This window comes from Mesoplodon densirostris, chromosome 12 (genome assembly GCF_025265405.1).
Source record: "Mesoplodon densirostris isolate mMesDen1 chromosome 12, mMesDen1 primary haplotype, whole genome shotgun sequence".
In the NCBI taxonomy this organism is placed as follows: Eukaryota; Metazoa; Chordata; class Mammalia; order Artiodactyla; family Ziphiidae; genus Mesoplodon; species Mesoplodon densirostris.
The window spans coordinates 49,257,642-49,269,778 of NC_082672.1; the positions used below are offsets into that span (position 1 = coordinate 49,257,642).

The 12,137-nt window shown below is 40.6% G+C and overlaps 1 protein-coding gene and 1 pseudogene across 1 annotated transcript in view; both read right to left on the minus strand.

Annotated features, from left to right (window-relative positions):
• The window catches only part of RPF2 (ribosome production factor 2 homolog), a 39,768-nt gene that overhangs the window by 16,883 nt on the left and 10,748 nt on the right, over positions 1–12,137 (minus strand). The window contains exons 5-7 of the mRNA XM_060114682.1: positions 10,036–10,117; positions 9,294–9,370; positions 3,038–3,137 (exon numbers count right to left, since the gene is read on the minus strand). Of these exons, the coding sequence (XP_059970665.1) occupies positions 3,038–3,137; positions 9,294–9,370; positions 10,036–10,117 (259 nt within the window). The remainder of the gene's footprint in view (positions 1–3,037; positions 3,138–9,293; positions 9,371–10,035; positions 10,118–12,137) is intronic.
• On the minus strand, positions 6,648–7,658 carry LOC132499965 (ubiquitin-conjugating enzyme E2 D3-like; annotated as a pseudogene).

A 12,137-nucleotide genomic window follows, 5' to 3' on the forward strand; every position in this document is an offset into this window, starting at 1 on the left:
CACAACCAGAATTAAAAAAAAAAAAATTAGGATGGACTGAATCAAAAAATAGGCACTGGTGGCACAGTGGTTGGGAGTCCGCCTGCCGATGAGGGGGATGTGGGTTCGTGCCCCGGTCCGGGAGGATCCCACGTGCCACGGAGGCTGGGCCTGTGGGCCATGGCCGCTGGGCCTGCACGTCCGGAGCCTGTGCTCCGCAGCGGGAGAGGCCGCGGCAGTGAGAGGCCCGCGTACCACCAAAAAACAAACAAACAAAAAAAAGGCACTGGTTTTCTGTAAAGAAAAGCAGGACCTGCTAAGATTAACTACAAATCTATGTAATATTTAAAGCAAAATTCGAATGAACAAAATGGGTATCTGGCATGAAAACACTGAAGTTAACTTTTCTTTCTGGCCAATTACAAAAAGAAAACAAAAACACCACTTCCAAACAGGAAAAAAGCCCTTGATAAAATTCTCTTTACCTACTGCTCTACATTATTTCATTTGAACACACAACACAAACCAAGAAGTCTGCAACTTTCTTACTTCTTATTTATATTAAAAACTCAACTTTGGTTAGCGCCAGACAATGTCACTCCATCCTGCTACCTTTCTTCTTTCTTTATTCCTTTTTGGTTTTCACTCCCTCCCTCTCATTACTGCATTATGTGGTTATTCCCGCCATCTAGTGGAAGCACAAAATAGTAAGATAAAACCATTTAAACAGAAGCAACAAAGCTCCGTTGTAACAAATTATAAGTACTTCCCTCACTAATAATAATTATATAGAAGAACGAGGGGAAAAATGCAGGAAATCTGAGCCAACACAGTACAAGTACTAGGAATCTTGGCTAAAAAAACTCCCTTGATGTTTCGGGCTATGTAACAGTCAAAGAAATGTTGGTCTCTGTCTTCCATGTATGAATTTTTTTTTATTAATTTATTTTTTGGCTACGTTGGGTCTTTGTTGCTGCGCGCGGGCTTTCTCTAGTTGAGGTGAGTGGGGGCTACTCTTCGTTGCGGTGCACGGGCTTCTCACTGCGGTGGCTTCTCTTGTGGAGCACAGGGTCTAGGTGCGTGGACTTCAGTAGTTGTGGCACGCAGGCTCAGTAGTTGTGGCTCACAGGCTCTAGAGCGCAGGCTCAGTAGTTGTGGTGCACGGACTTAGTTGCTCCGTGGCATGTGGGATCTTCCTGGACCAGGGATCGAACCCATGTCCCCTGCATTGGCAGGCGGATTCTTAACCACTGTGTCACCAGGGAAATCTCTTTTTTTTTTTTAATTCATGGAAAACAGAGGTAAGAACCTATAGTAAAGACTCTGCAAAGGAATTATTCACCATGGGCAGGATGAAGAGAAGCAGAAAAGCACAGGCTTTGGGTTTTGATTCTGCTTCACCTACTTATAATAGCTCTTAACCTCTCTGAGCCTCCAACTTCCCATGTGTAAAATGAAATGTTACCAAACTCAAGAGCTTTAGTAAGGATTAAACAGGTAACAGTGATACTTAGTTTTTCAAAAATAGCCATCATGAACAAGAGAAATGAGAAGTCCCGAAAACTGTATTCCTAACAATAAGAGCATATATAATCCCAATAAGGAAAAACAAAAGCAATGTGTCTGCCCACAAACCTTCTTTGGTTGGCTCAGACTTGTAAAGAGCATGCATATAATTTATTTATAATATATACCCCACCAACTTTTCAAAAGTCATCTAGGGCAAAGTATATAAAAATCCAAAAGAAGGGCAACCAAAAAAGTTAAGCCATAGCTTGTAAGAATGGTGCAAGAAAAGCTCAAATAGAATAAATTATTTAAACTTTAGAAAATGCCACTGAGTATATGAAGAGTTTATATCTCTAGGGAAGAACTAAATTACCTTCCAGAGTTAGAACAGAGCTGGCAGATGTGATCACACAATATTAAGTATTAGTAACCGTTAAGAAATCATGGAGAATAATGCCAGCTTTTCAAAAAAGGAGAGAAAAAGTGATTTAAAATTGGTAAATTTAACATCAATCTCAGAAAATAACTATATATTGTATATTGGATTTTAAGAAGGTGGCTTGTGAACACATAAAAAGTAATGTAGTCATTAGATAAAACATTAGGAATGAGCAGAGTTCACTAAGAACCGATCACCTTTAAAACAACCTTACAAGGTTTTTTGCTTTTTTTTTTAAATGGAAAAGGGAGGAATGAAATTGGTGGAGATTAAGAAAGCAAGTTATGGGGCCTCCCTGGTGGCGCAGTGGTTGAGAGTCCGCCTGCCGATGCAGGGGACACGGGTTCGTGCCCCGATCCCGGAGGATCCCACATGCCGCGGAGCGGCTGGGCCCGCGAGCCATGGCCGCGGAGCCTGTGTGTCCGGAGCCTGTGCTCCGCAACGGGAGAGGCCACAGCAGTGAGAGGCCCGCGTACAGAAAAAAAAAAAAAAGAAAGCAAGTTATATGGGGTTACAGTGTGAAAAGCCTTGTATATCAGACTAAGAAAAACTAATAGAGGTTTTTCCTCTTTTTTTTTTTTTTTCTGTACACGGACCTCTCACTGTTGTGGCCTCTCCCATCGCGGAGCACAGGCTCTGGACGCACAGGCCCAGCCGCTCCGCGGCATGTGGGATCTTCCCGGACCGGGGAACGAAGCCGTGTCCCCTGCATCGGCAGGCGGACTCTCAACCACTGCGCCACCAGGGAAGCCCTAATAGAGGTTTTTGAATTGGAAGTGGATGATGTATAATAATCTTGAAAATTTAACTTTTCAATTCTCTGAATTTAATTTAATAATGTCAATAATGACAGGAGATGGGTGCAAGCATTAAATAGGCTGGTACCAAAGTTACTATACCATCAAAAAGTAATAATGATCTGTAGAGTATAACATCCTTTTAACTCTCTCCTGCTTCTAGTGGGGAATAAACAAAATAATGAAAAGGAAAAAAAAGAGATCAAAGAAAAAAAGCTGTATATCTAGAGTGAAGTTGCAAAGTGCCACAACCAATGGCAACTCTTAGGATGCCTACCTGAGCTATCCTGCAGATATGTATTAAAATACTTACCAATAAGAAGGCTTTTTAGCCTTCTGTAGTCTTCTGTTACATCAAAATCATCACCTGCGAATATTAACATGGGTTTTGTTCCCTCCGGACATTTACTATTCTAGGAAATAAAAAAAGTAATTATATAATTATCAAGTCTAAATTGTTTATATGCTGATTTTAAAGCAGTCAATATTTATATATAGCAGGAGTCCCCAACCCCTGGACTGGTATCAGTCCACAGCCTGTTAGGAACCGGGCCGCACAGCAAGAGGTGAGCGGCAGGCGAGCGAGTGAAGCTTCATCTGCTGCTCCCCATCGCTCACATTACTGCCTGAACCATTCCCCATCCCCCCATCCATCTGTGGAAAACTTGTCTTCCATGAAACTGGTCCCAGATGCCAAAAAGGTTGGGGACCGCTGATATACAGTGACTCATTTTCACATTTTCTTAACTGTCCTAAAAGTATGTCTATGAATGCTGATTTTATTTGTTTTCGCCACACGGTGTGACATGCAGAATCTTAGTTCCCCAACCAGGAATCGAACCCGTGCCCCCTGCAGTGGAAGCGCAGAGCCTTAACCACTGGACCACCAAGGATGTCCATATGAACACTGATTTTAGACTTAAAACCAGAGTGGGGATTTTTTAATTTACAGATTTTTATACTAAAAAATAATTTTTCATTCCACTCCCTCTTAGTGCCAAATTAATAAGTGATTAAAGAATGATGTAAGCTACTTTTTATCACTTTCTATGCAAAGAATAAAATAAAAAGCTAAACTTGCTGCAAAACAAACACAGCCCTCTAACAGCCAACATCTCAGAGTCAAAATAAATTTAATTTCTTTGAATTATTTGTAACAATGAGCCTTTCCTACTGTGTCACACCAGCAGTATTTTTAAATGAAAGCTAAACTACCAACTAAACATTCACATGGGAAGCAATATAATGTTACACAAGCTACAGAAAATATGGGCAATTCTCACTCAGCAGGATCGAAGCTCTACTCTAAAAAATATTTTGCCTAGTTCTGGATTTTCTTTTCTTTCTTTTTTTTGGCTGCACCACACAGCTTGTGGGATCTTAGCTTCCACACCAGGGAATGAACCCGAGCCCTCGACAGTGAAAGTGTGGAGTCCTAACACTGGACCGCCAGGGAACTCCCTAGTTCTGGATTTTCTTTTTTTTTTTTTTTTTTTTTTTTGCTGTACGCGGGCCTCTCACTGTTGTGGCCTCCCCCATTGCGGAGCACAGGCTCCGGACGCACAGGCCCAGCGGCCATGGCTCACGGGCCCAGCCGCTCCGCGGCATGTGGGATCTTCCCAGACCGGGGCACGAACCCGTATCCCCTGCATCGGCAGGCGGACTCTCAACCACTGCGCCACCAGGGAAGCCCTCTGGATTTTCTATACCAAAAAGAATGTGAATTTTTGTTTTACCAAAGTGAAAGAAAAAATCAAATAGAAAAAATTCTTTAATTGAAGGGTTAATTTATGGAGGAAGAAGAATCGGTCTGAGCTTCCCACTGATTCTAATATCTCTGCTCTGACACTAATCAAGGATTATCCAAGTGGAGGGGGTGGGGGGAGACAGGACAACAAACAAACAAACAAACATCCTCTGCCCTTGGACCAGAGGTCACGTGTTGCTTCCCTGTTCACCATGACCACTCTTGTTGACATTCTCTGCTTCCAGCACGAACCTGAACTGTCTATACTTAGGAGATGGGCCTAAAATCTGTCTGTCTGATTGAGGGTCTGAATAGACCTTCCAGGCCCAATGACTCTTCTGTGTTCCATCTGTGCCCAACTAACCTTTAATTTTAAATCATCTCATTTCTTAGGCTTATTTTATGCAGAATAACCATCCCTAGAATTTTGGCCATCTTAGAAAACAGGCTTCTAGAATAATCACTCTATTTCCTGGTAGCGTCTAATCACCTATTGCTTAAGAGTTAACAGAGGGATGAGGCTTGGCAATAAAAGTGGGCAAGTAAGAAAGAAATGCCTGGTAAAGATGTCTTAAAAACGAGGAGGGGGCTTCCCTGGTGGTGCAGTGGTTGAGAGTCTGCCTGCCGATGCAGGGGACACGGGTTCGTGCCCCGGTCCGGGAAGATCCCACATGCCGCGGAGTGGCTGGGCCCGTGAGCCATGGCCGCTGAGCCTGCGCGTCCGGAGCCTGTGCTCCGCAACGGGAGAGGCCACAACAGTGAGAGGCCCGTGTACCGCAAAAAAAAAAAAAAAAAAAAAACCAAGGAGGTAGAAATAAAGATGAAATAAATATGGAAGGTAAGTGCAACAGAACATGCAACTCCAAAACAAACTAAAAATATGAGGTTGTAACCAAATAATGGGGTCAAAGTGAAGGGGACTGGCTAATAGTCTATGTAGGAATTGCCAATGTAAGCACATTCTCATCATTAATGAATTTTATAGTTATGGATATGCTCCATGAGTGAAAATTTAGTATTCGATTTATTTTTATTTTTTTCCCCACACCAAAACAGTACTTTATTTTGTAAATTTTGACCCATTATTACTCCCATGTTATGGTTTTTTCAGCTGTCAAGTCTACAAGGTAAAGAAAAAATTTAGTTAGATGGGGGTTGCACCTGGAAAATAAATTTCTTAAACTCCATATACATGTTTCAAAACTGCTGGGTCCCAAGTCCATCTATGAACCCCCGGGCTGTCAGTATCATGTGCAGCATATTAAAGCTACATTATCTGAATAGCTTATTAATTCTGCATAAATCGGGTCAATCAATGTGTCAGCCTGTAACAGACTGCACACTTTTAACTGAAAATGGCAAAATATTCACTCTCTAGAACTTTACATCATCATTTGATGTCAAACAATGAAGTAAATCCCAACAGTATATACAAAAAACAGTTTTGCATTTACAAAAGATTGTTCCCATACTGATTAATCCAGGCAGCTAACTCACTGGTTTATGCAACTTTATTGAAGAAAAATAAATCAATTACTAGCAGAGCTATTAGTTGATCACTCATCTATTGACAACTTGCATCATTTACTCAGTGCTATATTAAACAGTGTACTGGAAGATAGATTAACTAATAGCTCCAAGCCTCCTAACAATTTAAATGAAAATTACAAAATGTTTGAGACCCTATTTTGGAATACAAAGGGTGTCTGACTTCCAATTTCCATTCTCTGTAGAACAAGAACAGGTCATTCCTTTATTGACATGCATAAAATACATCACATTTTCTGTCCTGCTGATGCTATAAATTCAATACAAATTTTCCAGCCACGTCAGTTACGAGCATAAAGTATATCATGTAACCTCAAATCTCTAACAGTGGAAGGCTTACACATGAATGGATGCTGCTAGACTAATGCTGCTTCCTTTGATGTGATAACTCAGCATCCATCTCCCCCCCCCTCAGATAATTCTTCAGCATGTTAGAGCAGTGAGGAATGGTTTTAGTCTCATAACCAAGTTAGAGTGAAGACACTGGCCACATAATACACATACTCTATTTTTTAAAAAATTCTGAATCTTGGGCAACTGTTCTATTGTAACTACTTTACAGTTTCTAAAAGCAGTTATTGTCCAAAGCTGGAAGGACTTAAGTCTTCTCAGATGAGCATGTGAATGAGTGGAGAGAGGTAAACAAAAACTAAAATTAGAAAAGATGAGGTCTGATAGGGGGGCAGTCGGATAAGAAAATCAAAAAAGGAACAGTAATTTAAAGTTTATTCCAGCTATAATGCAGGTTATTCTGACTTTAAGGTAGCATCACATGGCATACTTCTGAGTCTGTTCCCGAGATATTCTGTTGTACTTATCTCTCTGTTTCATAGATCCGTGCAATCTCTGCTACTAGAGGGTCACGTGGGTTTGGATCACATAGCAGTGAACAAATGGATAAAAGAACTTTAGAAACAGTTAAAGCAGGAGAACACTGTGATCTTAGAATATCGAGACAAATGCTGCCATTACTGTTAATATTTGGATGATAAATTCTTGTTGTAAATGCAACCTTAGGTGGTTTGAAGGGGTAGTCTGTAGGAAAATGAACTGTCAAAAGGAATACACCGCCTTGATATGGGCTGTCATTAGGTCCCATAATTGTGGCTTGCCAATGAAACATATCACCCCCAACTGGACCTGCAAAACATTGTGCTGGAGGGTCACGGGCCAAATCACTAAGTTCCTTATTAATCCATTTCAGCACCATCGTCTGTGCTTTTCACCTGGCTCCTCACTATTTCGGTGTGTGCTCAAAGTTCCGGCCAAAACTCTTGATGCTCCCAGTGGCTGGGAAGGATTGTCTCTTGGTCTCACATCAGCTCTGCCAGACACAGGTGCAGAGGGGCCGGGGCCTCCCTCAAGCTGCGGCCTCGGCCTCCTCCCCACACGGCAGCTGGTGCCTCCCTGGCCCTATGGGGCTCACGCGCACGACACAGCCACAAGATCCAGTACTCAATTTAAATGGCTCTTGTTAAGAATACGCCTGCCAAATGATCCTGATTTTGTGGTTCAGTTTAGAAGCTGCACCGTGACGGGGTATTCCTTTGCTTTGGAAGGGAAGTGGAGAGAGCAGAGGGGTTGGCACGCAGGCATCAGCCAGTGCTCACACCCACTAACTGGTAACCATGCTAACAGCAGTGGTACTGCTCATCTCCAGGGATTCACACACAGCCCCAAAGACGACCTGTAATAAACTGTCATAAAATGATGACATCCATAATAAAGCATCACAGTTTATACAGTTTTCAAAATACCTTTCAATATATTAAATTCCTTGATAAGCATTTTCACATATATTATCTCGTTTGATGTTGTTATACCTGTTTAATACTTGATTGCAATTGTGGGTCAGGGAAGTAACTGACTGTCAGGTCACAAATGCTATCTAAATGAGCAAGAAAGGCCTCAAACCCAAGGGTTCTGCCTCCAAATCCAATCTCACTGCTCTGCCCTGTACCTGAGGAAGGTGGTATAGCTGACCAAGTAGGGATCTGGTAACAGCCTTTTTTCAAACACACAGGAAACCTAGAAGGCATGTCTTCTTCTTAGGGGAGGCTAGGAAAGGAGTGATTATATATTTGCTATAATTCTTTCAACTATACAAAGACCCATAGACTGAGAACAATTATGTAACTTTCCATTACAAACTTCAATATCCTTTCTTTCAAAGCCCTTCAGTCCTAATCTTGGTCATACCATTTACTGTATGTATGACTCTAGGTCACCAGTGGAATTCCTCTGGGCCTCAGTCACCAAATCTATATAATAGGGAAAATAATTTCAGTCTTAGAGGGTAGCTAAGAGGTCTTAAGTGAAATGATGTATTTGATGGACTAGATTAAGCCAGGAGCAGAGGGCTGAGGGAGCAGAAGCCCAGCTGGGATCCAGGAACTGCATTAGGGCAGTTTTCTTGCCTTTCTGTTTCATAATCCCACTCAAACAAAGGAGACACAAAGATGCAAGTCCTCAAGGGGAAAAGTGAGCTAGCAATTTGGTTCCCAGCACCCAAAATACTGTAGGATCAGCCAAAGCTTCCTAGGTCTAAAACAGGGCTCACTTTGAAAATTGTGGGGACTTCCCTGGTGGCGCAGTAGTTAAGAATCTGCCTGCCAATTCAGGGGATATGGGTTCGAGCTCTGGTCCAAGGGGATCCCACATGCCACAGAGCAACTAAGCCCGCACACCACAACTACTGAGCCTGTGCTCTAGAGCCTGCGAGCCACAATTGCTGAGCCCACATGCCACAACTACTGAAGCTCGCGCACCTAGAGCTTGTGCTCCGCAACAAGAGAAGCCACCACAATGAGAAGCCGCGCACCGCAATGAAGAGCAGAACCCCTGCTCGCTGCAATTAGAGAAAGCCTGTGTGCAGCAACGAAGACCCAACACGGCCAAAAATAAACAAATAAATAAATAAATACAATTTTTTAAAAAAGAAAGAAACAAAGAAAATTGTGGTATTTCTGAGGTTCCATAAAATGGGTACTGTGATAATTCAGAGGGAGAGGAGAGCATCTCAGCTATGGGCCTAGACAAGAGTTAGTAACGACTCTGAAGTCTAACTGCCTACATATGTGTTATACGCTGTAAACATCTCCCTCTTTTTAAAGGTAAAATGAAGTTGTGCTTTTTAGTTTAGAGCACACTAAAATAAAACCAAAGTTCTTTCTTATTTAAGTTACAAAACTGTATCTTTACTCTTTACCACAAGATGTCACTATTGCCCAAGAGCAACATTATAAAATGCTTATTTTTATGATCAGTATCTTACCTTAATATCTTTAAGGGAGACAAACTTCTCGATACCTACTTCAATCATATCCAGCACGTGGTAGTCATACATACGACCTAGAAGGAAAATACATTTTCTTTTAACCATTTATTTCTTCCCAAACAGCTGCCTTATATTCACCTACTTATCTGCGTGTTCAAAATGTCCTAATATCTGCCTCTTTTCTTTCTCCTTAAACCTCCCAAACATGTCTCTTCTTTCTTAAATTTTCAACTCTACCTAGAATGTACTGTTGCAACTTTGGACCTGGAAAGGATCTTAAAAGATCACTTAGCCAAACTCCCTTACTTTACAGAAGAGTAAATAAAGGCCCACAGAGGGTAAAGGGCTTTACCTAAGCCAGTGAGCACGTCAGCCCAAGCCTCAATACACAATACAGGGCAAGGGTTCATTTTCAAATGTATTCATTATACAGGTATTTATTAGGGAAGGGTTAATTTGTGTGTGTAAGTATGCTACTTTTTTTCTAACTCTAATACTGATTTAGGATATATGTTTTATATTTGAAAAACTTCCACAACTTGAGGTAGGGTGATATTTACATGCCCCTTCTTTACCTGAAGACTGGTAGGTAAAAACAAATTTTATTCACACTCACAAGGAAAATAAAAAACTAGTTTAGTGCTAACTGGCTACTCCTGAATCCTCAATACCATCAATTAATCTGAGTCACAGAACTGACTCTATAAAATAAAAGTATTAAAAAGTAAATGATATTTACCTATTACTAGATTATTTGGCCGCTTCTTATTATGGGAGCCAAACATGAATAAAGAACAATCTGACTTCTTTGAAAAAAATTCCTGTAAAACCAAAGAAATCTCCTTCAATCAATGCATAAATATAAGAACCTTAAGAATTGTACCTCTTTGAAATAAAAGGTATCCAAATTGGAAAGGAAGAGGTAAAACTGTCATTATACGCAGATGACATGATACTATATATAGAAAACCCTAAAGACTCCACACAAAAACTACTAGAACTGATCAACATAAATAAAACAAAAAGACAACCTACGGACTGCAAGAAAATATTTGCAAACAATGAGACTGACAAGGGCTTAATTTCCAAAACATACAAACAGCTCATACAATTCAATAACAAAAAAACCAACCTGATCAAACAATGGGCAGAAGACCTAAATAGACATTTCTCCAAAGAAGACATACAAATGGCCAAGAGGCACATGAGAAGATGCTCAACATCACTATTAGAGAAACGCAAATTAAAACTACAATGAGATACCACCTCACACCAGTCAGAATGGCCACCATTAAAAAGTCTACAAGTAACAAATGCTGGAGAGGGTGTGGAGAAAAGGGAACCCTCCTACCTACACTGTTGGTGGGAATGTAAGTTAGTGCAGCCACTATGGAAAACAGTATGGAGGTTCCTTAAAAAATAAAAATAGACGGCTTCCCTGGTGGCGCAGTAGTTGAGAGTCCGCCTGTCGATGCGGGGGACGCGGGTTTGTGCCCCAGTCCGGGAGGATCCCACATGCCGCGGAGCAGCTGGGCCCGTGAGCCATGGCCCCTGAGCCTGCATGTCCGGAGCCTGTGCTCCACAACACGAGAGGCCACAACAGTGAGAGGCCCGCGTACCGCAAAAAATTTTAAAAAATTAAAAAAAAATAAAAATAGGGTTGCCATATGAACCAGCAATCCCACTCCTGGGCATATACCCAGACAAAACTATAATTCAAATGCACCCCAATGTTCACTGCAGCCCTGTTTACAACAGCCAAGACATGGAAGCAACTTAAAGGTCCATCAACAGATGAATGAATAAAAAAGATGTGATACATACCTATACTAAGGAATACTACTCAGCCATAAAAAAGAATGAAATCATGCCATTTGCAGCAACATGGATGGACCTACAGATTATCATACTAAGTGAAGTCACACAGAAAAAAGACAAAATATATCACTTATCATACGATATATGTGTTATATATGTTATATGTGGAACAAATGAACTTATTTACAAAACAGAAACAGACTCACAGGCACAGAAAACAAATTTATGGTTACCAAAGGAGAAAGAGGGTGGGGAAGGGATAAATTAGGAGTTTGGATTAGCAGATACAATCTACTATATATACTGGGGTGGCCAAGAAGTTCGTTTGGGTTTTTCTTAACATGTTACTGGAAAAATAAACAACAAGGTCCTATTGTATAGCACACAGAACTATATTTAATATCTTGTAATAAATCACAATGGAAAAGAATATGAAAATGAATATTATATAAAACTGAATCACTTTGTTGTACACCAGAAACTAATACAACATTGTAAATCAACTATACTTCAATTTAAAAAAAAGAATTGTACCTCTGAACTAAAAACAAAATGTACATCTTTTTTTTTTTCCAGTGGAAATTAAAGAAGACTTAATGAACTAGATAGGAATAAACAAAGAAAAAGGACTTTATTTGTAGCTTTTTACTTCAAATTTTCTGATTTGGGGTACCTAGGGAAAAGATGTAAGTTTAAGACTAAAAATATATGAAAACTACTAGGTTAATACATTTTAAAAGGCCCTTTATTTTCAGCTGTGCAGTTATTTTGGAATAGCACACCAAGTTTTCCATTTGCTGAACAAATGCCTTCACTCAAAGGACACACACAAATATACTGGGGACTTACATGAATTAATCAATATGGTTCCTTTGGATGTTTATAACTGTACTCATGAGTTTACAATGCATATAACTACTTTTCACTGCAAACTTCATCCACACAGGATTCTTGCCCTAGAATCTCCACACCATCCCAGCTGTGACTAGTTCCATTTTATGTACCAAGCCAGGACTGACTGAC